The 27,300-nt window shown below is 31.4% G+C and overlaps 2 protein-coding genes and 2 long non-coding RNA genes across 8 annotated transcripts; 1 reads left to right on the top strand and 3 right to left on the bottom strand.

The window, feature by feature from the left end:
• The first annotated feature begins 3,158 nt into the window (after positions 1–3,158).
• On the top strand, positions 3,159–15,250 carry LOC103504065 (uncharacterized). 5 transcript variants are annotated; one of them, XR_007819378.1, is made up of 6 exons: positions 3,159–3,564; positions 3,718–3,838; positions 3,922–4,059; positions 4,144–4,301; positions 5,047–5,227; positions 15,029–15,250. It is a non-coding gene; the product is annotated as an uncharacterized LOC103504065 (long non-coding RNA). The 5 variants fall into 5 exon arrangements; XR_540932.3 differs by lacking the exon at positions 15,029–15,250 and adding an exon at positions 11,904–13,852; XR_007819379.1 differs by lacking the exon at positions 5,047–5,227 and having other exon boundaries at positions 15,029–15,248.
• Positions 7,193–8,423, bottom strand: LOC127148405 (uncharacterized). The gene is made up of 2 exons (XR_007819380.1): positions 7,831–8,423; positions 7,193–7,522 (listed from the first exon to the last, which is right to left on the bottom strand). It is a non-coding gene; the product is annotated as an uncharacterized LOC127148405 (long non-coding RNA).
• Positions 15,251–19,227: 3,977 nt separating the features above from the next.
• On the bottom strand, positions 19,228–19,683 carry LOC127148652 (protein ALP1-like). The gene has a single exon (XM_051082847.1). It carries the CDS (start codon positions 19,681–19,683, stop codon positions 19,228–19,230), a length of 456 nt encoding a protein of 151 aa, XP_050938804.1.
• Positions 19,684–19,756: 73 nt separating this feature from the next.
• Positions 19,757–20,338, bottom strand: LOC103504110 (uncharacterized). The gene is made up of 2 exons (XM_008468555.2): positions 20,093–20,338; positions 19,757–19,972 (listed from the first exon to the last, which is right to left on the bottom strand). The coding sequence occupies exons 1-2, from the start codon at positions 20,336–20,338 to the stop codon at positions 19,757–19,759; spliced, it is 462 nt and encodes a 153-aa protein (XP_008466777.2).
• Positions 20,339–27,300: the final 6,962 nt, after the last annotated feature.

The raw sequence follows: 27,300 nt of genomic DNA, 5'->3' as shown, positions 1-27,300 counted from the left end.
CAATTCATGAAGCTAGTAGAGAATGTGTATGGTTGAGGTCAACGGCTCATCATATTCGAGAAACATGTGTTTTGTCTTTCAGTAAAAATTAGCACAAATCAAAGGAGGGTATATAAAAGGAGATAGAACAAAACATATCTCATCAAAACTCTTCTATACTCATGATCTTAAAGAAAATAGTGACATCAGTATTCAACAAATTTCTTCAAAAGACAACTTGGTGGACTTATTCATAAACACATTACCCATATCAGTATTTGAAAAGCTAGTGCACAACATTGGAATGCGACGACTCAGAGAACTCAAGTGATAAATTCATAAGGGGAATAGAAATATTGCCCTTAAGGAATAGAAATACTGCACTCTTTCCCTTGATTATGATTTCTTCCATTAGGTTTTTCTAGCAAGGTTTTTAATGTAACGCCCCTAAAATTAAGATAATTTTGGAGTTAAATATTATCTTAGTTTTGTTTAATTAGATTTAATTTATTAGGCATTATTTTGAATTCATTTAATAAGAATTGTTTAATTTTGTGAGGATTGAAATTAATTAAATATTTGTTGGATGAATATTTAATTAATTAGAGGTTTTGGCATATGGTGTTTATTGAGATTTTGATTAAATGGTAGGTTAAGAGGATTAAGTAAAGTTGTGGATTTTTAGTGTTGTTGGAATTGAATTAAATTAAATAATTATGGATGTTATTTAATTAAATTGTAGAGGAGAAATTTTGTTGGAGATTTGACAATTATATGTATACGTGGAAATATATATACAATTATTATGGGAAAGGAAAATATAATTATATTTGTTGAAATATAATTATATTTGTTGAAATATAATTATTTAAGAAAATATAATTTGATTTTAGAAAAAAAGATATTTATTAAGGGAGACAAAGAAAATATAATTATTTATAAAAAGGTTATTTATTTGCGAGAAAGATAAATAATAATTAACTATTGTTGAAGATAATTAATTATTTTGTAGAAAGATAAATAATAATTAATTATTATTGAAGATAATTAATTATTTTGAAGAAAGATAATGAGAATAAAGATATATGTATATTTTAGTATTACATATATATATATATATATATATATATATATATATATATATATATATATATATATATATATATATATATTAATAATAAATATTATTGTTATTATTTGAGTTTATAAATAACATTGGAATGCTTAAGTAGATAAGAAAAGGAAAAAGAAAAAAGTCATTCATCTTCGTTATTTAAGATAACCTTCTGTCGCCGCCGCCTCACTAGTTTTAGTTATGATTGGTCTCTTTGGCAAAACTTGAAGATTGAAGTAATGAATTTTCTCATTAAAGTTTAGATGATTTTTCAACCTCAATTTGGTCAAGTTTGGTAAGCAAAGGTAATTAAATTAATAATTTGTTAATTTAATTTTGGATCTAATTTGCTATTGGTAAATTTTATTAATTAAGTTATTGATTTTTCATTACTGTTTAAGATCTACTTTAATTGGGAAATTATTGTCAACAAAGAAATATTTTTAGCTAATCTCCAGGTAAGAGATTCAACTACTGGACCTTCGAACTAAATTTAAGAGACTGCATGTATTTACGATTATGCATTGATGGTTGCTAAGATGTATAATGCGATGTTATAGATGCTGATTGATATTATGTTGATGATGATGACTGATATTATAATTGATGATGATGACTGATATTATAATTGATGATGATGACTGATATTATAATTGATGATGATGATTGATATTATGATTGACGATGATGACTGGAATGTTTATGATGTTTATGATACATGATATATTAATCATATGAATAAAGACGTTATGATTAATATCCATGTCATGTTATGATGTTTATAATGATGTTACATGCTTTTGATTGTGGTGTGTCTGTAAACTTTGTCTATTGAGCTTTTTACCCCTCCTGTATTATGACCCTCTCTATGGGGTCACTCCACGACTAAGGGTGTTACTATAGGATCACTCGCACGATTTTAAAGTGTACTTACGGATCACATGCACAGTTAGGAGATAGTTATATTGTGTATACGGGGTCACTCACACGACTAGAGGTGTTCTGACGAGACCATCCGCACGATTAAGGGTGTACCTACGTATTACATATATGTTTATGAAGTGTGTACCTGCGATCACTCGCACGACCAGGGGTGTTCCCACAGAATCACTCGTACGATTTAGGGGTGTTCATACGATCTTATTCACTCAGATGTGCTTCATTGGACACACGACGTTATGATTATGTTTCTAATGAAAAGTTAACAGATCACCTAGTGAGACTAGTAGTGGGTCCGTTACTGAGTATATTTATATACTCACTCTTTCCTATGTTTAATATTTTAGGCTAAGGTAGAGAACTTGAGAAGCTGGCGAGCGACAGAAAGTGATTTGTGGAATACCATATGGAGACACAGTTAGCTTCTGCATCTATTTATATGTTTTTCAATATTTTAAATTTTAACCATTTTACTCCAGATTTTGTCCTATTTATTTGTTTTTAGTTTTTTAAAATTGTTAGAACCCGCGGGTCACGTTTTCAAATTATTTTTGTTAATTTTGATAATCTTATGTTTTTGTGAACATCTTGATATTAATTTTATAAAGATTTTAGTTATCCTCTTTTCAAGAAAGTGTATTTTGATGTTTATCTTTTGAGTAATGACCTTAACTTAATTTAAAAGTTCGGGTCATTACATTTATGAGCCACTTATTAATGTATAAAAATGTACTCTTTTTCCTTCACTAGGATTTTTTCCTATCGGGTTTTTTCTTAATAAAGTTTTAACGAAATATTTATTTTTATATAATATGGATATCTAAGGGGGAGTATTGTAAATATAATGATATATTATAAATGTAGATATCCATAACCTACATTGGTTACAATTTTCATATAATTCTTATTCAATTCCATATTATAACATTCATCATATTAAATTTCATAAATGTAACCTATAACATGATATGTTTGATAAATAGAGTTGTCTGGTGCTTTTGTAATAGACACTACAAACTTACTCTACTTCCTCTCTTCTCTATTTTTTTTTTTTATTTTGTTGTATTGTTCTTATTTAGTTTCTTAGTTATTTATTTCATAACGATATAACTAGTTTAGGGTTTGTTATTTTTCTCTTTTAACCACGCGCCTCTATCCCATTCCCTCCATCTTTCTTCATCTTTGGTCTCCTATTCTTCCATCTCTTCGATCATTACCAACCGATTTCCTAGATTTGTCTCAACCTCTGTCTTTGTACTATTTGCGAAAAAATTGAACACCTCCGATTTGCGAAAATTCTCTTAATCTTCTCCACAGCGCTGCTTGTGGCATCTAATGTGTTGTGGGATGCTCTGACTTCGGCCAGCACTGCGCCGTAGCTTTTGGCGACTTGGAAGAGTATAACGATTTTTCTCTTTTTCTTTTTCTTTTCTTTTTTTTTTTGCTCTTCATTTTTTATTTGAAGTTCAAAATGAGGACGGTTGAAAAAGCAGTTTCCATTGCTTCTCATGATTCTGAAGTATCCATTTCAGGTAAGTCTTTCTGTATTTTCTATTTTTCTTCGGTTCCCAAGCCTTTATATTTGAAAAGTTGAAGGATATTATGACCTAATTTTGAAGTTTGTTTTAATTTAATTATTTGCTATTTCATTGATGGGTTTTGTTTGATGGTAACACTTCCAAAAGTTTTATGAGGGACGTGAAGTTGTTGATTGGCTGAAGTGTATTAATGAAGTGATTTGCTACGGGCAAGCAGGGGTTTTGATCCATTGGTTGTATTGTTGCTGATTCTTTCAGCCATCTTCAGGTTTGTAATCATACTCTACAGCGAGTGGCAGGATGTGAATACGGAGGTCAAATACACTGATGTCGATTACATCTTATTCTCAGACGTTGCTTCTCTAATGGCGTCTGGAAAGTCCCCCTACATGAGTTCCACTTATAGATATTCACCATTGCTCGCGTTTTTGCTCGTGCCAAACACTATCTTCCATCGTTGTTGGTGAAAGTTTCTATTCTCAGCACAAGGTACCTTCACCTTTTCATTTGATTCGTTGAATTATAATTTTATGTTGGTATCTGAATCAATTGTCTTGATTCTGTCTTTATAAGTACTATTTTGAAGAAACGTGGGGATCCAGAAAATCTGTGCGTCGGTTCTGTTATGGTTTCACTTTTTAACCCGTACATTTACTATTGGCACCAGAGGAAACTGCAGACCTCTTGTTTGTTCAGTGGTTCTTAAGATCCTTTTCTGCTTGATGAACGGTGTAAGTTTCTTTTCTCTGTCAATTTACGATTGGAACTGTGTCATTTCGGTGAAGTTAAAATTAATTATGCAAATTTTTAGATTGGAAGAAGAAGTGGTGTGAATTTAACTTGTTTGCATTGGTATTGGGAGAATTCATTAGATGTAGCTGAATTTTGCATGCTTCACATTTCACTATATTCATATTTCTAAAGTTATAATCTTTTGCTGATTGATAAGTTGCAGGTTTTGTTTAATTTATATGGAGTTAACTTAACAGTTAACGATAGTTTTTTCAAAGTAAGTTGCTATCGTTAATATCCCATGTAAATGTAATGTAACTTTTAGGGCATAAACAATACCTTCGCCATTGAATACCAATTTGAGCAACTGGTTTGAGCAAAACATATACTAATGGCCTAGAGGGTCATGACATTGTTGAAATAAAATCAAGAAAAAAAAGCCTTTGCTGATGTAGGAAATCTTGTATCCTTTGGATTCTTTTATTTTCCATATTTTCTTAAGAGGATTATTTTATTTTCTTTAGTTCTTGAACAACATCTTTGTTTATTACCTGGAAGAAGTTACTCTATGGTAACTTTAGCTTTATAGGTGGATGCTTGCATTCTTTTTTTTTTTTTTTTTTTTTTTTTTTGACAAAATCAATAAGAATTATTCTCCACTTTATTTATGTCATTTGTCATTTAGTATTTAATTGGTAGATTACCTACTTGTAGTTTTAGTATATCTCTCTTTCCCTGTAACAGGCCAGTTGCTACAAACTGCATTTTGGTATGGACTTGTCCATTTCAAAATCTACCCAATCATCTATGCCCTTCCTATTCTTCTGATTCAGGACCAGAATGTATTCAAATCTAGTCTGAATCCCACTCTTCAAAAATGGAGCCAGGATGATGAAAAGGCTCTTTGGAGCAATTTACGATCAAGGTTAGTGCAGGAAAAAAACAAACGTGGTAGAAAAAGAACCGAAATTTTACTCCAATTACACTTAGATAACATGCAATACTCTAAATTATAAGAATCAGAGTTTTACAAAAAATTACCTCGGTAGTTTCCAAACCACTCAAAATTTCTCCAATCACGAACATGGACCACTAATAAAGTTAACCCATTAATCTTTGGATGAAGAATCGGATTGTGGGACTCGACGGAAGAAGGATTTAAGTGTGAGAAAGATGGAAATTTAGGAATGGTGAAAGATTAAAAAAAAAACTTCGGTGAACTTTTTTAAAGTAAATAAAATTGGCAAGAAAATTTCAATATTTGAAAAAAATCCTTCATTTATAAACATATTACATGCAAAATTACATGTAATTGAACGAGGAATCCGCAAAAATAGCAAATATGAGGATAGAAAAAAGAAAATAGCAAATTGTTATTTTTTTTATTTATGGCAAGACTAACTGTCATTAATATTTTTCCATTTTTTGGACCGAAATTACCCCTCTACGGATGATAATTGTCTATATACAAATAAAGTGTATTTGTTAAGATCAAAAAATCCAACAAAATATCACATATGTATTTGTAAACACACCCACTTATCATAATTATTAACTAAATCAACAAAATTATTATATTTTTTCGACAATCTCTAAATATATTCAATTTGTTTCGACATCCGTTAATTATCACGATAAAAATCAACAAATTAACAAAAAATAACTTCAAATATTCAATTTTTTATTTTTTGAATTATAGATTCGAAATTAATCCCTTAAGAGATAATTCAATAATTAAATATTAAGATTAAAATTAAGAAATTAACGAAAAAAATTTTAAAAATTTAATTTTTTCTTTTTTAGATAGATTCAAAATTGAATCCCTCCCTAAAATCTTAGCAAATATAATGCAAATAATTATAATAAATTAGTTAAGTTTAAATTCAAAATTCAATCCCTCCCTAAAATCATGTCAAATACAATGCAATAATTAATTATTATAATAAAAATTAATAAATTAAGGAAAAATAAATTAAAAGATTCAATCTGAAGCAACGGTAGAAAGCGATCTTAACAATCAACCGAAACGGAGGAAAGAACTCACATGACCGCGCAAACGAAAATTTGAAAGATATTAATTTGAGGAAAGAAACCAGTAAAAACCAACATCATTTTTTATTTTCTAAATTATTTACAAAAAAAAAATACACATAATAAATTAAGTTTACATTCTCTTAATTTTAACATTTTTATTTTATAAATAATTTATGAAAAATCTTTAATTTTGCATTCATAACATTATATTCATAAGATTATGCCATATCGGTGTATTTGTTGAGATAAAAAAATTAAACAAAATATCACATGTCACGATTCACTACTACAAAAACAGGATTTCTTGACGATTTTAAACTGTCAAGAGCGATTATTCTTGACGGTTTTAAAACCGTCGTTGAATCCAGTGTCAAGAAAGGCATTTTTCATGACAGTTGTAAAAAACGTCAAGAATTGTTAACGTTGACAGTTTAGAACCGTCAAGTATTCCATTTTTCATGACAGTTTAGAACCGTCAAGCATAGGTTTTAATGAAAGTTTAGAACCGTCAAGAATGTGACTATGAATGACAAAAACCGTCAAGAATGCGAATATTCATGACATTTTAAAACCGTCAAGAGTGCATTTTTCATGACATTTTATAACCGTCAAGAAAGTCGTCGTTTATGACATTTTGTACCTGTCAAGAGTATTCTTTTTCATGACATTTAGAAACCGTCAAGAGTGATTTTTAATGACATTTTAGAACCGTCAAGAATCTCGTTGTTCATGACATTTGCGAACCGTCAAGAATTTTTCATTTTTTTAATTGTAATTTATTTATATTATTGTTCCTGTATTATACTCTCATTGGTCCAAGAATTCAACTACATATAAACGACAAATATACATCAAATGACAACTAAACATCATTCATTCATATCATTTCCAAAACTTTGCATCATATTCATATATCATTTACAAAACCAATACATATGAACAGTACCTATCAACAACTCACCTAAACTCTAAACCTCAACAAAGTCCCAAAAGTATATCAATCAATCCCCACCTCTCCCTCTCCCCCTCCATATAAACATTTCAAAAAATCAACCACAAAAAATAAAGTTTCCTATTTCAGAGATGACAAATAAATCCTAAATCATATGTACGAACCCAAAAACTCAACCAACTCAACCCGCACCTCATCTAACTCCGCCTGTGAGTATGGTTTTCTTGTATCAATCTGTAGACATGCAAAATAAATGAATTAGTATTCATAAAAATTATTATACCCACAATATTGGATCAAAAGTAAACTATCTAAAGAACAAAATAAACTAGATCAATCCCAATTCTTTAACTCAATCGAATACCAAACTAAAATCACATGACCAGAGTAAAAACGAAGACAAATTAAAACGCTAAAGATTAAGATAATTATAGCAAAATCTATCATTGATTGCATCAATCTCATCGTCACTATTAGAAGTCGCACAACTAAAAGACCATAGAAAATCAGAACTGAAATTAAATAAAGAATAAAATATGAACCTAAAACATCCTTTATGTCACGGAGTCTCTGGGGAACCTTTTTGGCCTGAAGCCTCTTATTTCTGATGTGGCAGTTTCTGAAATATAAATATGAACAAGAGTGACAACAAGCTAGACCTATCCCAAATCCATCCAACAACCTAGCTATTTAAAGTATCAACACATTAAGCAACCACAGCATGATCAAACCACTTAGAATATAAAGCAGTGATGACAGTATCAATATAAAGCTCTTAAAACAAACGTAAAAAGTTTCAAAGCAACACTTTAACACTTGAAACAGCAAAAAAAAAAAATGTTTAAATGTCACTTCGAGTCTCGTAACAATTCCAAGAAGATTCTATACTCACTTTGATTCTCAACCAACCAAAAGTTTTCAAAAAGTGTGTGAGTAACACTTTAACCCCTGAAACGAATGAAGAGAAGTATTGAATCTCAAAACAACCTATATTGCTCCACACACTTACAATCAAGCCCCCTTTGAGAAAACACTTTAAAGAATTGGTATCACATATTGATAACAAGATTGGCTAGTTGCATTAGGAAATAGAAAGAAAAACAAGTGGCACACCTTTCTAATAACATACTAGCAGACCACAATAACTATCTATTTGAATTACATGTATAGTGTTCTATGCAACACGTATAGTGTTTTTTAATTACACTTTCTATTTGAATTCAACCAACCAATATTAGATCAAAACTAAACTATCTAAAGAATAAAATCAACTAGATCATTCACAATTCTTCAACTCAATCGAATACCAAAATAGAATCGCATAACCAGATGCAAAAGAAATGCATAGGCAGTGAATATATTAATGCTTCTTTAGATTTTCATGTAAACAGAAAAGAAGCACAAAGAAGTAAAGCGTTGTAGCTGCTCCCATACTGAACCCTCCTACACCAAGCTTAACTTAGGAAAGAATAAAGATTACAGCAAAATATACTAACAATCAATGGCAGAGGCAAAAGAATAATAGAAGTTAAAGTAGTATAATCACTTAAAATGCTATTAGACATATCCATTTAATCTGCATTAGAAACTCCAAGTTTATAAAATAACACTAAATAAACAAAGCAACAATCGTTAACAAAATAAAAGATCCAAGAAAATTGGGAATTGGAATTAAAATTACACTTAGCAGAACAGATCGATCACTTAAAAACTAGAAAAGTAGAACAGAAAAACAAAACCCAGTAAGCTCATGCGATATAAAGCTCAAAATACAAAATACAAGAGTATTATACTAAGAGTAAAAGAAAATAAGAGAAAATACAGACTAAAGCTAACACAAAGACCATACTCAAGCAACATAAATATATGAAAGCAACCTAAAAACGAATCTCCATAAGATAAAATCTTCAACATTTAAATAACACCAAAAATCTCAAAATCGTACTTAAAATAATAATATTAAATTCCTAAATTTTGGGGGGTTACACATAACCATTAAACAGAAACCATTAAAAAAAATGCAAACAGTAACCATTAAAAAAATGCAAACATAGTGCAGAATGTGAACTAAATAGATTGTTTCTTACAATACTACGATCAAAATTAATACAACATCATATGAACTAAACAATTCCAATCAAATGCACCTTGAAATCCAACTAAAAGAGAAAATTAATTAACAAGAAATACTAGCATCCAAAGAACTTACAAACTTTGAAACAAACAACTCGTACAATCCTTCCAAATGCATAAGTTTTATTGGCACTTGGGTACCAACGCGATCTGCTTCGGATCTCCTATTAAAAGTTGTTCCCATATTTTGGATACCAACGCGATCTGTTTAGAATTGTATTGAAAGTAAAAGTCTCAACGCTACATGTTAAGAATTAAATACGTAGCAAAAATTTAAAAAGAAAAAAAAAAGATTCTGTTTTTAAATGTTAGTAAGTAGGTAAATCAACACCAAAACTTATTAGATGAAAAAGCAACAAAAGTATATTACAAAAATGGAAATCTGTGTACAAAATTTCTTAACGTGAAATCCTGGGCAAGACTTCAAAATCTCTATCAACATATTTTTGAAAAGTAGAGAAGGTGGTCTAAAATAGGAAACAAAAAGAAGAAGAAAGGATGAGATTCGTTTCACTTTTTTCCTTCACCGACTAAACAATACAATTAACAACAGTGGTACGATAGCTGTATTTTCCCAAGAAAACACAAAGAGAGAAAATGACGTTAAAAATCTTGGATGATTTTGAGAAAACCCATAACTACATCTCATTAATACTTAAAAGAAACAGAGACCTTCCCATTGCTGCTCATGACACGATACACTCATCAGGATCATTTTTCCAGGAAAAAAGTTAAAACGTTTTCTGAAAAGAAAAAAAAATAAAGTGATTTTGTTTGATGCGAGGGCTCTGAGAAAGTACTGAATCTGACCCATCGCACCGAACAAGAGACAGAAAAATCGCTAGGGCTTTGATCTGAAGAAAATGGAACAAAATTAGAGAAATGGATTCCAAAACTGGAAGAGAAATGAAGAGAGAAGAAGAAAGTGATGGAAAGTGGCTCTTTGTCTCACCAAATGACCTCTCAGCATTGCTTGTAATTTCACCAATCCTTTCAAAGCACACAGAGCCTTCCTAGCCTGAAATTTCAATCACAACACACAATTGCTTCAAATCTTCAATTTGGGAATCGTCAATTTAGGGGAACATTTTGAGTTTATATATCATACAACCACCCTTAGAGGAAATAAAAAGTTTGGAGAATAAAAAGTTCGAAGGATACATCATACAACCACCCTTAGAGGAAATAGAAAAATGCAAAAAAGAGGCAGCGACTTGGGACGAACTTGTGAACGACGGCGGACAAACCTGTTGCGGCGGCGGACGAACCTATTCTGAACGACAACCTACGAACACACCAAATCTTCAGCGGTGGACAAACGCAACGTCTTCAACGGCGGCTTGTGATGAAGGGGGCTTGCGAGCGTAAGCACACCAAATCTTGCGATGGAAGAGATGTGAAGTTTTCGATCGTGAAGAGAAATATGGAGGGGGGAAAGTTAGGGCTTTTTTACAAAATTTGGGGGAAAAGAGGAAATTTGAGAAAGTAAAATTAAAAGTGGCAAAATTTTAATTGAAATAGAGGAAAGCGTAATGTGAAAAAGAAAAAAGAATTTTATTTTCATTTTTCCCCCTTTTTTCCTCCTATTTTTTATATTGTTTTTTTATTATTTTTTCAATTAATTTAGTAATTCTTGACGTTTCTAAAACGTCAAGAAAAATTCTCTTACTTGACGTTTTAAAAATGTCAAGAAATTTTAAAATTTCTCAGTCTCCGCCTTTTCATTAAAATTCTTGACGTTTTAAAACATCAAGAATTTAATCGATATTTCTTGACGTTTATAAAACGTCAAGAATGTAATTGATATTTCTTGACGTTTTTAAAACGTCAAGTATAATTACATATTATTTTACATTTGAAAAACGTCAAGAATGTCGATTTTATAATAAATCTTGACGTTTTAAAAACGTCAAGAATTTAGAAGATAATCCTTGACAGTTTATAACAGTCAAGAAAAACGTTCATATTGCTTGACGGTTTAAAACCGTCAAGAATTCGGAAAATTGCCTCTCCTCCGCCTTTTCATCAAAATTCTTGACGGTTTTCCTATTAAACCACTCCTTTCTTGACGGTTTTATCAAAAACCGTCAAGAAAAGAAAAAACCAACCGTCAAGAAAGGGTCTTTTTCTAGTAGTGATTATAGTACATTTGTAAACAATAATTCTTAATTAAATCAAAAAAATATTATATTGTTCCAATAATCCCTAAAGATATGTCATTAGTTTCAACATCCCCTAATTATTAGGTACAAATACAATGTATTAATTTTAGATTCTTAAATTGAATTCCTAAAATTATGCCAAAATAATGTACAATCCATTAATTTAGATAAATTTATTTTGTTGGGTGTTAAAGTTATTTAAGTTTGGAAAGGAAAAGAAAAAAATAATAAAGTTTATAATATTATAATATAATATGAATTATATTATTATTATATCTTTTTTTAAAACCCTAAATTCATCATCATCTTCTTCATCTCAGTCGCAACCCCCACTCTCGTCTTCTTCTTCTTCGAAATCACACAGCCGTCGTCGCCCCTGCCTCTCTTCTCTCCACCGAGATCTCCGACGACAATCTCCCTTAGTTTGTCGAAGCCGCCACCATCACCTCAGTTCTTCGTCAAGCTTCTGTTCGTCGTTAGCCCAAGCTGCCACATCCCGAGCTGCTCCCCTTTCCGTTAGCCATCTCCTCTACGTCGGAACATTTGGATCTAAAGCGAGCGGACTATGTCTACTCCAACCGATGTTTGTCCACGAAGCTTCGACTGCAGTCGTTGCATCTCCACGAACCCAGCTGTCGCCGTCACGATCTTCCATTCGCATGGAGATTGTTGCACCATCCATCCTTCTCTGTAGCACATTGTCGCACCAGGACGTGCTCTCCTCGAGCAGTTATGTCCCAAGTGTGGGTGCATAATTTGTATTAATTATAGGGTATTTGTTGATTCTGTTACAAATGTATTCATAAATCACATTTGTCAATTAGGTAGGGGCATTTAAGACATTGTTCTCCCATTTATTATTTAAAAATTCTTCGTTTTGCTATTTTGTCAATTTAAAAATAAAATTTTCATTTTATCCAAACTAAACCTCTAATTTTGCTATTTTTCTTGTCAGCCTTAATTGAATCACCAAAACTCAACACGTCACAATCCACTAACCATTAGTAAAATTATTCACTCTCATTGGGCTTAGTGTCATCACTATAAGCTTCCACTTAGCCCACTAAGAGTTAGAGGAATTATCCAACATTAGTCAAGGAGCAAAATGTTCATTGGACTATTCTATTCAAAGTTAAACTTTGACTTTTTAAGTCAACAGTCAATATTTTGACTTTTTACCATTTTGACTTCCTTGACTAATTTCAACCTCTCAAGCATGAATCTAAATTCATTTTCTTGAAATTTAAATCATATTTGAATATATTCCTCGGTCAAAGTTTGATTAGTTAAAGTCAAAAGTCAACATTTTGACTTTTTTTAATTTTGACTATTTCTATCATTTCTGAGCTTCCGAGTATGAATCTATATTCATATTTTTTATATTTAAATCATATTTAAACATAAAACTCTATCTCTAAGTCAACGACTTTATCATATATACTTGTCGGTTTCTCTCTGCACACCTAATTCAAATAATTTGAATTAGTCCATCATATTGTTCTAAAGTTTATTCCTTATGAACTAGCAATGGAATCTAATGGGCCTATAGATCATGGACTTCAATAATCCAAGATTAACTAGCTCAACCCTTTTAGACCTAATCAGCATTTGTTAACTAATAGGTCATTCCACTAAAGTCGCTTAGTTGCACTCTCCTCACCATAGATCTATTTATGTTCATCTGATTTAACCATGATTAGTAAGTTAATCCTTCACAGGTTGTTCATAACTTCGGCTGGGTCAAAGATATTTTTTTATCTCTGAGACTACATATTGCTCCTTAAGTATTGCTGATCCACTATTGAATAATTGGTTTAAGGTCAAACCTATAAACTGAATCACTCTCAGGCCAATGTTGATGAGCTGTCTTCCAAGGGAACAACCTATCTACTAACTCTAAATTGGGTAGGAGTGAGTTCTGTCTTCCAACGTTGATGAGCTGTCCTCAGCTACGCAGATCTAAGGATAATCTCGTATGAACAGGAGTTCCTAGTTAACTCAGCATTAATCAGGATTAAGATTAAATTACCTAGTTCATCAATAATTGAAATAGTCACTTTTAAATAGTAAATAGTGTTATAACATAAAAGTATTTCATGGTTCAATTTCATGTAAATTCTTTACATTGGATGCCCCACTTTCATGTCTCTATATGAACAATTTAGGATTACATTGTTTGTACTAATTACAAAGCGGACCGCATCCATAGTATCCCTAAATAAGGCGTCCAACTTTTATTCATATACTATATACCATTTTAGACTATATACTCGAACTTGATCCACGTTTATGTCTCCAAATAAAGTTCAAGTTTACTCAAAATAGCCTTGGGACCTTACTTTATTAGATTTAAGATTATAGTATTCAATTTCACTTATAAATTCTTAATAACGACTTTATCGAATACAATATGATTACAAACTACGAGTTTTAGGACATAAAATCCAAGAATTAGCTCATTCTTTAATCTATCGTTTCTATTAAGATCCATAATGACTAAGGAGAATCATTTTTGGCCTAATTTCTTGTTCGATTTTCATCTTTTTCACTGTACTGTTTTATTATCTATATGGTTGGGAATTCCTGCGCAAAGCACAACTCTATCATCTTACACGTATTGACCCATGGCACAATTTCTCAATATATTTCTATCACCTAATATGCGTCGGGAGTGCTCCTTTAAATTCCCTCCACGATTTGTGTTCCACAAATCTGCAAAGGACCCTTCAATGATAGAAAACCCTAAAATGATGCCTCTATCGCTTGATGCTATCGCCGCCTTTGTCCTCCTATGCCACCACCGCCCCTATCTCTTTCGATATGTAATTTATTTATTGTATTTTAAAATTTTCCCTAAAATCTATTTCATGAGTCTTTTTTCTTTTTTCGTTTTTTTCCTTTTGCGATTTTTTTCCTTTTGCGATTTTTTCCATTTCAGGTATTATATTCTTCCATTTTGTGAGTTTTCTTTTGATTTAGACGGGGATTCAGTAAGTGAGATGGGGGGAATTTAATGATGAAATGGTTAGAGTTTCTTTACGTTTATCGGTTGCTTTCTTTCTTTGCGTTTCTTGAGTTCGAATTACTATTCTTGGTTGCTGCTTTGAAAAATGAATGGGTATAGATGTAGAAATTACATGACTTGATCAATTTATTTAGTTTAGTTGCTATATTTTGCTAATTTTGATTGTGAAGATTAATGAGGAAAATCTACTCCACATCATGCCAAGGTTGATTCTAAAGATTAGTTTGTCTGTTTTTAAGTGAGATGACTATTTAGTTAGATTCATAGAAGAAATATTAAGTTTGATAATTATGATTGGAATATAATAAAGCAAAAATGCAACATGAGCGTAATGCAACTTTGTTTAATTTCTTTTTATTACAATTCATTTATTTTTAATTATCTATTTTATGTACTTACGTGAGCATATATTCCTTGCAGATATTTTTTAGACCACAACTTTATGATCCTTTCTAATAGATAACAACTCCCTCTTTCGTTAGATTTTAAAAACTTTATGTATATATTGATCAATGTAATTTGTTAATAGGTTATTTAACAATTTTGTCACTTTCTTTATTGTGAATGAGATAATTTTTTTGTGTGTTAAGAACTGTGTTGTATATAATAGAAGAGATATTTTTAGCTAGCTAGCGTGCAATTAATGAAGACGGTGAAGATTATTTGACATAACCTGAGTAATTTTCCTTTTTTAATACTATATTACATCCATGTCACCTTTTCTTTTTACTTATTTTGCAAACATAGCACAATTTTCAAATCTAAATTTTTATTTATTATTTATTCCAACATTGCCCTTGTTTCATATTATTGTCTTGTTTTCTGTGTGCCATTTAATATATATTTCATCCTTTAGCAAATCCTCTAATATTGATTTCTTTATTTAGAATATTATCTTTAATTTCTTATTTGGTTTATATGGTTCATTAATCTTGTCGCAGGATCCTCCATTTTCTTTCGTTTGATTCATTTTATTCTCATTTCTTTTTTACTTCAATTTCTTCTTTGTTTTTACTGTCTTGCTTCTAAATTTTAGATTGTTTCAAAACACTTAAATATTTTGCCATTTTCTAACGCTTGTTTTTAATTTAACTAGTGATATCATTTATGCTTGATTTTTATTTGATATTTATTAGTGCGTTTTTCTGTCTGATTGTCATAATTTTTATTACATATTAAGTAATTTACAATGTCTATTCAATTGGCATGTAAATGCTATCTTATTTCTATTCGATATTGTTATGTGATTAATATATTATTGTGATATCTGATTGGCAAGTAATTTTCTTTCGATATTATGTCTATTTGATTGTTATGTATGATTGTCAAGTAACTTTCAAACTGCATGCAATAAATTATTTTGACTAAGTTAGGATTTTTTAGGGCTTTAATAACACACTATACCAAATTTTCACATGAGTTAACCACTATTTAAAGGAAAAAGGTATGCAAATATGATATATTGATATCTAAGTTCCGTCTAATTATCATGTGATGTTATCTAATTAATATTATATTACTATCTGATTTCTATTTGACTGGTTATGTGATTTTCATTGGATTTTTTAGTATTTTGTTATTTCTATTTAATTGCTATTTGATTGTCATGGTCTATAAAATTTGTAACTTTGTATATTTTAATTTGTGGTTGGTATTATAATTAATATTCCCTCGTAAACTACTAAGTATCAATATGAGATTGCTACGTGATATCCAATAAATAATTATTAACAATATACTCCCAATAAGTTATACATGCAATTTTAATAGATTGTTAAGTGATGCCCAACGGGTTGTACCTTATTATAATAATTTAATACAATGACTCATAAACTTGTAATAACTAACTGTAAGATATCAATTATATACAACATAATATGTTATTAATATAAATATAAACTTCTTGGAAAAGAAGCACCTCAAATATTTCACCTTCAACATCAACTCCAGCTGTTAGTATGCCCCATCAATAATTCAAGATTGTAAAATTACCATGACAAAAAACAAAAAAGTAATCGGATGACAATCAAAAGATAACCAAATGACAATAAAAGTCTAACTAATTGACAAAAAATAAAAGATATACATGGATGACTATCAGATAAAAATTATATAACAATCAGATAGCAATCAGACAACAATTATAAGGTTATTAGATAGAAATTTGTATCATTTGAAATTCGATAATAATCAATATTAAATTAAATAACAATGAGATTGTAAATTGACACCATTAACAATCAACATAAGGAAATGAACATCAAATGTCAATCAGACCGTAATCAAATAGCAATCAATACCATTGATAATTAGATGTAATTAGATGAATATCTGATAGCAATTAGAAAGGTAATCAAATGAGTTCTATATTTCTAACAATGATTGCATTTTGGTCATCTGACAGTTTCAATATGGTTGTACTTGTTAATTTAGGTTTTCATTCCTGCAAATTTTAAAATTTTGGGTCATGGGCTCAATTTTCATTTTATATTTGTCATTAGTACAAAGGAACCAAAGTTAAATACTTGAAAAATATGATTAAATAGATGTCCATTATATTTAGTATCAAAACTATGTGTCACTCCATTTACATTCCATCTATGTTATCATGTGTCTTGAAGATACTAAACCTTTAGGGTGTGTTTGGGAGAATAGTTGATTTATGGAAGGGTTAGTGTTATGATAAAACTAGTGTTATGATAAACCTAGTTTTATCATAACCTTTGTTTGGGGGAAGGGTTTAGAAATGTAATTTTATGATAAGAGGTGTTTGGGGGAAGGGTTATGTGGGAAGAGTTATGATAGTGTTATGAATAAGATATGTTTGGGGGAAGGGTTATATGGGAAGGGTTATAGGAATTTTATGATAAGATGTGTTTGGGGGAAGGTTAGGTGGGTAGGTTTATGTGAAATTTATGATAAAATTTATTTGGGGAAAGTGTTATATGGGTTGGGTTAATAATTTATTTTTTTATGTAATATAATATTTTTTAAATGAGATTGTAAATATGATAAAAAAAATTCTTATTGAATACTTTTTTAAGAAAGCGTCGAACCCGTTTTATTGCATATAATTTATTGTATATGTAATGTTATTAAATTAGTAAAGACAGTTGTCCAATTTGAAATTAATTTCTGAATATATTGTGAAAATTTTATTAAAATTCATTTTTTAGAAAGACAAATTAATTATTTCCTATTTGTAATTGGCGATAGCGATGTCCCCCTATTTTGAACATATATAATTACTTTGTATAACGTCTAGGTGAAATTGTCACTATTTTTCTTAATTTTAAATAAACATTATGAATGGAAAAAAATAGTTGTCTACAATAGCAAAAGCATAAACAGTCAATATCATACAGAAAAAAAAAGTAAGCAAATAAGAAGCAACCCAGGTCAGTACAAACATAAACTATCTCGTCATGTCTCGTAGGAGGACTCTAGAAAATCCCTCCCTCTCATCCTCAGGCATGAGTACGAAACCCCGAAAGTCGTCCATACGAGACAGAAGATGCCTTTGCAATAACGCTCTATCCAAACTCGTTAGTTCCGGCATCTCACACAATATGCGAAAGAATTCCGTGCGCACATGGTTGTCATTGACAAGGACGCGTGCAGGCCACTCCTCAATCATCCTGAGTTGCTCGTTTGTTTGGTCGAGTGCCAGATGTATGCCTTCAACATCCACCTCTCGCTGACTTCCCCTCTTCCTCTTGGATCCACTTGATCCGGTCCTACCCTCTGAAGCGCAAGAAGGTCGTGATGCACGTACATCGTCCAGTGACATGTCAATCCCCTGGCTGTACACGGACGAAAACTCCTCGTTTCCATCTGCCATGTCAAATCCCTCATACCCGTCAGGCTCGTTAGATCCCACGTCGGCGAATGTCTCAGCGAACTGACCTGTCGCCCTATCAGGACCGAACACATATGTAAGTTCGTCATAATACAGAAACGGTTTGTTCAGGAGTCTCTTCGTTGCAGGATGCGACTGTAGGGAAAAAAAGGATCACTTATGAGTACTGATAGAAAAATTGTGAAGTAAATGTACATTGCGAATGTCGTATGACGTTTATATTATTTTCCTTACCCTAACCCAATTATCAAATAATTCTTTCTCCGTAATTATGTATTTCTTTTGATCGTTCCACCCAAAGCCACTGCACGCTGGCCCCCGCATTTCGGTGATGGCCTAGAATGTCTGCTTTAGTGTCTTTATTCTATAGTCAATTACAGTCGTTGCACGAACACGACATCCAGGTAGTTCCTCCACCATCATGCGTACCAACTGGGCCAGATAACCTGGCTGGAACGTACCATTATCGGATTTCCATCCCCCCATTGACACCAGCTCCATTAAACACTCCACAAGAGTGCCCTCATCCTCCTTCGTCCAGACATGCCTCGGGACACGGGTTGAGGTTGACATACTGAGAATGACAAATTACAAGAAATATATGAAGTACGTTAGTAATATCAGAATTTCACATTTAACAGTCACAAACAAATGGCACGCTTACATTTCATATGCAACAGTACATTTTACACGTCAATAAAATGCACATATAATTGATGACTTCTAATGTAATTTTTTTTATCTAAGTGTTATGCAACTGTCAATCTGTGAACATCGATTTAGCTAGTTCGTCGTGCCATTGAGACCACTCATTTTTCGTCTCAATGTAGTGAATGTCTTCTGTAGCGGTGGTCGTCGCATACGTGGAGTCCCCCTCGTCTACGTTGTGAACGTCATCGCAATATGTCATTTCTCTGTTTATTACATTGTGAAGCAAGCAACATGCTAGAATGGTGTGACACTGAACTTGCAGGGGATAGTACGACTTTCCATGAAGAATGACCCAACGACCCTTAAGAACACCGAAGGTGTGCTCAATGACATTCCTTGCCGAAGAGTGCTTCATGTTGAAGTACTCCTTTGAATTTGTTGGTGCATTTCCAGCACTACACCACTCTTGCAAGTGGTATCGCTGGCCTCTGTACGGACCGAGAAATCCCTCCGCTTTTGGATAACCCGTATCACACATGTAATAATACTCTGTTATTAAAACCATTCGTTTATGCGCTTTGAATATGTAAGTAGAAATGGGCGTTGTTTAATTATAAATAAACAATACCCTTTGGCATTTATAATCCATTTGCTCGTGCAAGGGCATCACGTAGAATCTGCGAGTCTGTCGCAAATCCTTCCCAACCGGCGAGGACATAAACGAAATTCGCGAGTCTGTCGCAGACGCCCAGTACGTTTGTGGCAATTTCCCCCTTACGGGTTCTAAATGTAGGTCGATCTGCTGCGGGGACGTTCACCTTTATGTACGTCCCGTCTAACGTGCCAAGGCAATTCTGCAAGTTGAAATAAACATGTCGAAATAAGTGTCACGTAACTAAAGCTCGAATACATTAAACTTGTACCATGCCCACCTCGAAACACTTTCAATGTTGATTATTGCATTTGTTTGTTACCGAAACAGATCTCTTTATCAACTCCTTGTATAGTCTAACAACAGCCAATAGTATGAGGTTAAAATGTCGAGATACTGTCTCACCAGACCGTACAAATTTCCTTTGAATGACGTGATTCTTCACATCATGGGCAAGGATGTGCAAGAACATTGTTACCATTTCCTCAACATCAACAATCTCGGTCGAAGAAAGATCAGAAACAGTTCGAAGTAAATGGCATAGAATTGCGAATGTTCGCATGTCCATGCGCGTGCTTTGGCAATACACAAGATCTGACTTGTGTATCATGCGAAAGTACGCAAGCTACCTTATTCTATGGCGTGTATCGGACGATGTATGCGTGATACGCCTACTGTCGTTCATTAGTAGCTCCAATGTTAGTAACATTTGACGTTGGGCCAGCGTGAACGCAGTTAAGACGACAAAAAGTGTTTGTTAATCCATTACAAAGTATGTAAACTTTCCTATAAAATATGTACTAAGTGAATTAGTACAATATCCATATACATTGTCAGAAATCCCTAATTAAAGCTTATTATGAACTTACTAAATCCCTATACTTACTAATTTGTTAAATATCCCTATTTACTATGCGATACATGTCATCTTAAATATAACGTGAACATCAATACAATAGATGAATATAAAGCCATACAAAACAGTTCGTAAGTGAGAAAAAAGGACAGAAGTTAATTGCAGAAGCACATTTTTAGAATAGAGGAATGAATTACTTGGAAAAACCAGGCAGATTGAAAAGAGAATGAAAACCAAAAAGGCACTTATGAAGAAGAAGATATAAAAAGAGAGAAGAATGTAGTGATAGAGAAGTGAAAGTGATAAATGAAAGGAGGAAACGTAGTGTACTATATATAGGGGAATATGGGGAAAGTTAGATGGCCTTTAATGAAGGGAAAGAAAAAAAATATTATGTGAAGTAATACACAATAGGTATCCATCAATAAAATCAACGACAAAAAGACAGGGAATCTCTGGTACAACTAACTAAATGCTAGCAAAAGTCCAAGCAGTCAAACTCTGTGATTCAAGGTACTGGAAGCTACATAAAATCTACTACTAGTATGTACTGGAAGCTATATAAAAACATACAATCTGAACAGATGAAAGAGACAATACAATTAAACATTTAATAAAAATTTATGTCCTGCAAACATAAAATGAAAATTATCAAAAAGTACTTTAAATCATTTAATACAAAGAAGTCCTACTGCACAAATAAAAAGAAACAATTTTTTTTCAAAATATGGTACACAATCATTTAGATTTGACTTAAAATATGGTACACGGTCATTTAGATTTAGCTTAAAATTTGGTACACGATCGTTTAGATTTGGTTCAAAATTTGGTACACGATCGTTTAGATCTGCCCCAAAATTTGGTACACGATCGTTTAGATTTGACTCAAAATTTGGTATATGATCGTTTATATTTGGCTAAACGATTTTTTTTCAAAATATGGTACACGATCGTTTAGATTTGACTCAAAATATGGTACACGATCGTTTAGATTAGGATGAAAATATGGTACACGATCGTTTAGATTTAGCTCAAAATTTGGTACACGATCATTTTGATTTGACTGAACGATTTTTTTTTCAAAATATGGTACACGATCGTTTAGATTTGACTCAAAATTTGGTACACGATCGTTTAGATTTGACTCAAAATATGGTACACGATCGTTTAGATTAATTTTTTTAATTCTTTTGGTACACGATCGTTTAGATTTGTTTACATGGTAATTTTTTTTACACGATCCTTTACTTTTTTTACATTATCGTTTACATTTGGCTACTCCAATCTAAATAATATACGATGAACCAAATAACAGTTTGAAAAAAAAAAAGAAAAAAAACAGACAAGGATGGAAGAAAAGAAAATTTATGTAACTTTCTCAAACCATAATACAAACATACAAAACCCACGTTCAAGTCTAATATTAAAAAGTAGATGATATAATGTCTTTAAAATGTATTTAAAATGTCTAAACATTCTCCATAAACTCTTAATAGAGATCATTTTTTTTGCTTGATGTTTGACCCTCATCAACTTCACTAGATGTACAACCAAAAGATCTTTTCTCAAGGATGTCATTCTTTCTCTTTGCATTCTCTGCATATACATCTAAGAATGATGAGAAGAAACTGTCAAATTCGTCTCTATTTCTTCGAACTCGTTACAGGAGAAAAAGGGATTCGAAGCCATAAAAAAACACACACACACAGAAACACAACAAACGCCTCTGGTCATTCTTAGCAAAAAAAAAAAAAAAAAAAGATCTGAAAGAAAAATCCATCAGTAAAATCGGCAAGAGAAAGAGGGATTGAGAGCCATACCTTTAGTCCGATAACGAAGAAGAAACGGAGCATGAAGAGAGCTAGAGAATAAACAGAGAATAAAGAGAGAAGAAGAATCGCCGAAGACGAAAGCTCGAGAACGAAGAGGAGACACAGAAGGAGAGAATAGGAATGGAACGAGGAGAAACTCTTTTTTATCATTTCCACAAATTTCTTATTAAACTAGAAACATTTCCTAATTATTTTGGGAACAAGAAACAAGAACGTTACCAAACATGTCTGTTCTTAAAAAATTAGAAACAGAAACGAAAAACGAGAAGTACAACATAGGCAAATTAAATCCCAACAGAAAGTACAACATAGGCAAATTAAATCAGAACACAATCGACAAATCGGGCTACATACACATATGGAAAACAAAAAGTGTAACAAAATCAATTTGTATAAATTGTTAAACTCATCATCTGCTAAAAAATTTGATTCAAAAGAGTCCAATACCTCCCTATCAAGCTCCATCGGCAACCATTGGCAAACAACGGTAAAAGTTTCTGTCTTATCAGATTCGGAATGACGAAATGGCAAGCGAAACACCCAGCCGCAACAATGGAACCTCGAGCAGCAAAGAGGGAGATTTGAAGGGATTTGATGAGGGAGAACACAAAATGAAAGGGAAAAGGGTTTCGCATGAAGACGGGTTGAGGGAAAAGCCTGAACACGGGTTGAAGACGATAAGGTAGGGGAGGGTTTCGGGCGTTTAAGGGGAGAATGAAACCGTGTTAAAGTTTCCTTAATACTAGGCCTAAACAGGGATTTGGGTTGGGCTAACCTAAGCCCACAATACCAACCCTAACCCCAAACGCCCCCTATGTTTTAATAAGCTCACCTCCTACTTGCTTCTCTACAAATTCTGAAAATATGATCATTAGAAAACAATTATTCTTCTAAAAGCTTGTTATAAACGAGTGCACTCGAGACTCTAAAAGATAATCAAGTGATTATCTCACAAGGTTAACTAAAATTAAAAATAAAAACAATAGAAGATAATCAGATGAGAATGAAAAGGTAACCAGATGACCTGCTTTAGAAAGTTAACTAAAGTTAAAAAGAAAAACACTATAAGGTAATTAGATAACAATAGAAAGGTAATCAAATGACTATTTCACAATGCTAACTAAAATTGAAAAAAAAAAAATAACGGAGAAGGTAATCAAATAACAATCACATAACAATGAAATTGTTTTAAAAAATGAGGGACATTTTCGACTTTTTACTTCAAGCCCATTAGTAAATTTGAGCTAGACTTATTGAATTTCGCTACTTCTGCATTTTAAAAATTCAAGTAACATAGACCTACTTTAGTTAAACTTTTTTGTCAATGATGCAAGTGTCCCAACATTAAATAATAATAATACTAAAAAAAAAGTTAAGTAATTTTAATTATTAAATAATAAGGGGTTAGTTTGTTCTTTGGGAATATAGATAACTAGAATCTCTTAGAAGTTCAAAATTATAGATATGCAGAACCATGAATATCCAACATCTTTAATTATCATGTTTGTTTCGTAAGAATACTTTTTGTAGATATATGAAAAATATTTTGATTTATGTGTTTAGTTCGTAGGATTTCTACCTAAATGTCTTAAATTTACATAATATCCTGATAATGCTCCTACAACTATTTATTAATTTATAATTAATTTGATATAACATGTTTTTCAATTTATATGTTACTTTTCTAAAAAATATATATCACAATTTAAGAATTTTTATATAAATTTATTATTAAGTTAAATTTAAATATGGAGCGTGTGTGAAATAAAAAATAAAAAGGAACAAAAATGTAAAATGAGATATTAAAAATATGGAAATCCATCTTTCAAAAGGACATCTAAAACTCTCAAGATGCATTTCGTTTGGATATCTGAGGCCCAAAAATCTTCAAACATCGAGACATCTTACAATACAAAACAAACATGATAATTAGATGCCCAGTACATGAGAATCTAAGATGTCAGTGAAACAAACGACTCTTAAAAAGTTCCAAATATATAAGCAAATAATGAAGTTAAAGTGAGGTTAAGTAATTGTTAGGATTGTTGTATTAAAGAAAAGCAAATAAAGAGAGAAATATTGTTTAAAAGTTTTAGGAAATAAAACAAAAATTTAAACAAATAATTTTCCTAAAATAATTTATTAATTTTTATATACTTATATTTTTATTTTTGTGCCTACACATTGCCAAAAACAGTTTTGGAGCGTGTTGGCCACTGCGCCAAAAGACTTTTTATACACCAATCAATGTAGAATAAAACAAGTACATAAATATATATAATTTGGATGAAGGAGGAGGCATGTGCTCACTCACCCCTATGTCGCTCTTCCTTTGAGAGGAAGCTAAAGAAATAACTCACATTAAAATATTTGTGAAATTACAATGGTGGATTTATAGAAAATTTTGTCTACAATTTATCAAAACCCTTGTAGAACTAGGATAGTAGCTTTCCAAAATCCAAATTTAAATTAATTTTAAATCATATCTTATATTACTTTATCTTGATAGCTAAAATTTATCCTTAACCTTCGTCATAAATTTTAAATTTATATCTCTTTAATTTCTACGTGTTTTGAAACACACTTGAAATTGCACTAAATCAAAAGTAAACTTTAATTTAAATTTACATTTTTCGATATACTAAATTTTTTTTCCACACCTACTTAGTTTAAACCAATCCTCGTTCATTTAAAATTTAAAACTTTTCCTTTTTATTTTAACTTTTTTCCATTCAAACTCAAACCAATCAACAAATAATAAAATAGACATCATAATTAATTAATCATACTCAAACATTTAATTTCAATAAGAATATCAATCACTTTTAACCATAGTTCATTAACATTTAATAGTCTTTTAAAACATAGTAAATTAACCTTTTGAAAAATTGACTAAGGGAATATAAAGAAAATAATGATGATCATTATGGTAAAAAGACCAATAAAAAGTGGAAGAATTTCACTACTTTCTTCTTCTATCCTAGTAACATATCTATGACCATTTACATTTTGGATTTGTGTCAAAGCATTTTCAAAGAAAATCCTTTTCTTGGTAGGATAATTCTTTTAGTATATTTGGTGCTTTTATTTCAAACATATGTTTTGAAAGCACTTCACCACCGGTTGTACAATCATTCCAAACACATTTTCTGCGTATCATGTTAACCAAAACACATCAAAGTGACCAAATATCAAGTGAAAGTTTAATAATTCTAAATAGAGGTTCTGGAGGCATATAGTTTGGTGTCCCTCTAAACTTGTTATTCTTCTCATAGTTCTTTCCAAAATACATATCGTAAAGGCCAAAATCTACTATTTCTAGCTTCATTATTTTACTATCACCAAAAGGAAATACAAAAATATTCTAAGGCTTGGGATCACAATGCACATAACCTCGAGCATGAATACAAGAAAGTCTCCTCGTAGTAGCATCCGAAGATACACTTTGACTTCTCGTTCTGACAGCCTTCCACGTGCTTCGATCAATTAAGCTAAATTTTCACCACCAGCATACTCCAAAACTAAATTGTAAATGCTGTTGTTATCAGTTTCGACAGCCAATGCTTCCCCAAAATATTGAACAATTTCTGAACACCCGATGAATTTTTCCAAGACTATCTTTTCTTTAATAAGTGAGTAAGCTTCATGATATGGGGCGGATTTGATCGCAACATTTGCAAGATAGGGAATTGTTAGGAATTCCCAAGTAGACATGTCCAAAAGAACCTTTTCCTATGAGATTGCCTTTACCCCAATTGAAAATTGTGATTTTATCTATGGAATCTTCTGTGAATATATTTTGTGAATTTTTCTTTGTTCTGTATGAAGAATCATCCGATAGATTTGTGGGTTTGAGTCTATTTATAATTGTGGAATATGAACTTCCTTATCCTTTTTGTTTCCTATTACTTTTCCTATTTTATTTAATTTTTAAGTTAATTTTTATAAATGTAACAAAACACTAAACTGTTTATGACGGATGTGATAAAGCACATAAAATTAGCAATTTTTTAAATATTTCATATTTGCCTTTTCATCTTTCTTCTTCTCCTCGCTACGATTTCTTTTATTGTCTTCCTCCTCGCTGCGATTTTTTTTATCGTTTTCCTCCTCGCTGCGATTTCTTTTATCGTCTTTCTTCTCGTTGCGATTTCTTTCATCGTCTTTCTTCTTTTCCTCTTCTTTTTTTCCGCTACGATTTCTTTCATCGTCTTTCTTCTTTTCCTCTTCTTTTTTTCCGCTGCGATTTCTTTCTATCGTCTTTCTTCTTTTCATCTTCTTTTTAACATCGTTTAAATTTGGGTAACTAAATCTAAATGACCGTGTACAAAAAATAGCAAAAATCTAAAAGATCGTGTATAAAAATCTTGAAAAAATCATTTAGATTGGAGTAGCCAAATGTAAACGATCTGTAAAAAAAATAAACAATTGTGTAAAAAAACAAAAAAAAAAAATCATTTAGCCAAATTTAAATGATCGTGTATCAATTAAAAATTTTTTTTTTTAAGATTTGAGTCCAAATCTAAACGATCACGTAACCAAATTTAAAGTTAACCAAATTAAACGATCGTGTAACATAACTAAACGATAGAATTAAAAAAATAAATTTTAGCTAAATCTAAACGATCGTATAACAAACAATAGCCAAATCTAAACGATCATGTATCAAATATATTAAGTGCGTGTTGTTAATGGCATGGTTGATGAGACATTTTTTTGTATTTTCCACAGTGGACCTGTGGATTTTTTCGTTTTCGAAATTATTCTACAAATATTTGATCGCTGTTATATTCTTGAAAAGACCCCTAATTTTTATTCGTATATAACTAATTTATTTATGAG

The sequence above is a fragment of the Cucumis melo genome, chromosome 3 (assembly GCF_025177605.1).
Source record: "Cucumis melo cultivar AY chromosome 3, USDA_Cmelo_AY_1.0, whole genome shotgun sequence".
NCBI lineage: Eukaryota > Viridiplantae > Streptophyta > Magnoliopsida > Cucurbitales > Cucurbitaceae > Cucumis > Cucumis melo.
The sequence above is the reverse complement of the archived record's forward strand: the minus strand, read 5'-3'. Positions and strand labels throughout refer to the sequence as shown.

Bases quoted from the DNA above. Each gene is read 5' to 3' on its own strand.
- LOC103504110 (XM_008468555.2), bottom strand. From the start codon at position 20,338: ATGGACATGCGAACATTCGCAATTCTATGCCATTTACTTCGAACTGTT. The intron at 19,973-20,092 runs GTAACAAACAAA...TTCAACTTGCAG, and splicing joins TGATAAAGAGATCTGTTTCG to AATTGCCTTGGCACGTTAGA.
- LOC127148652 (XM_051082847.1), bottom strand. From the start codon at position 19,683: ATGGTTTTAATAACAGAGTATTATTACATGTGTGATACGGGTTATCCA.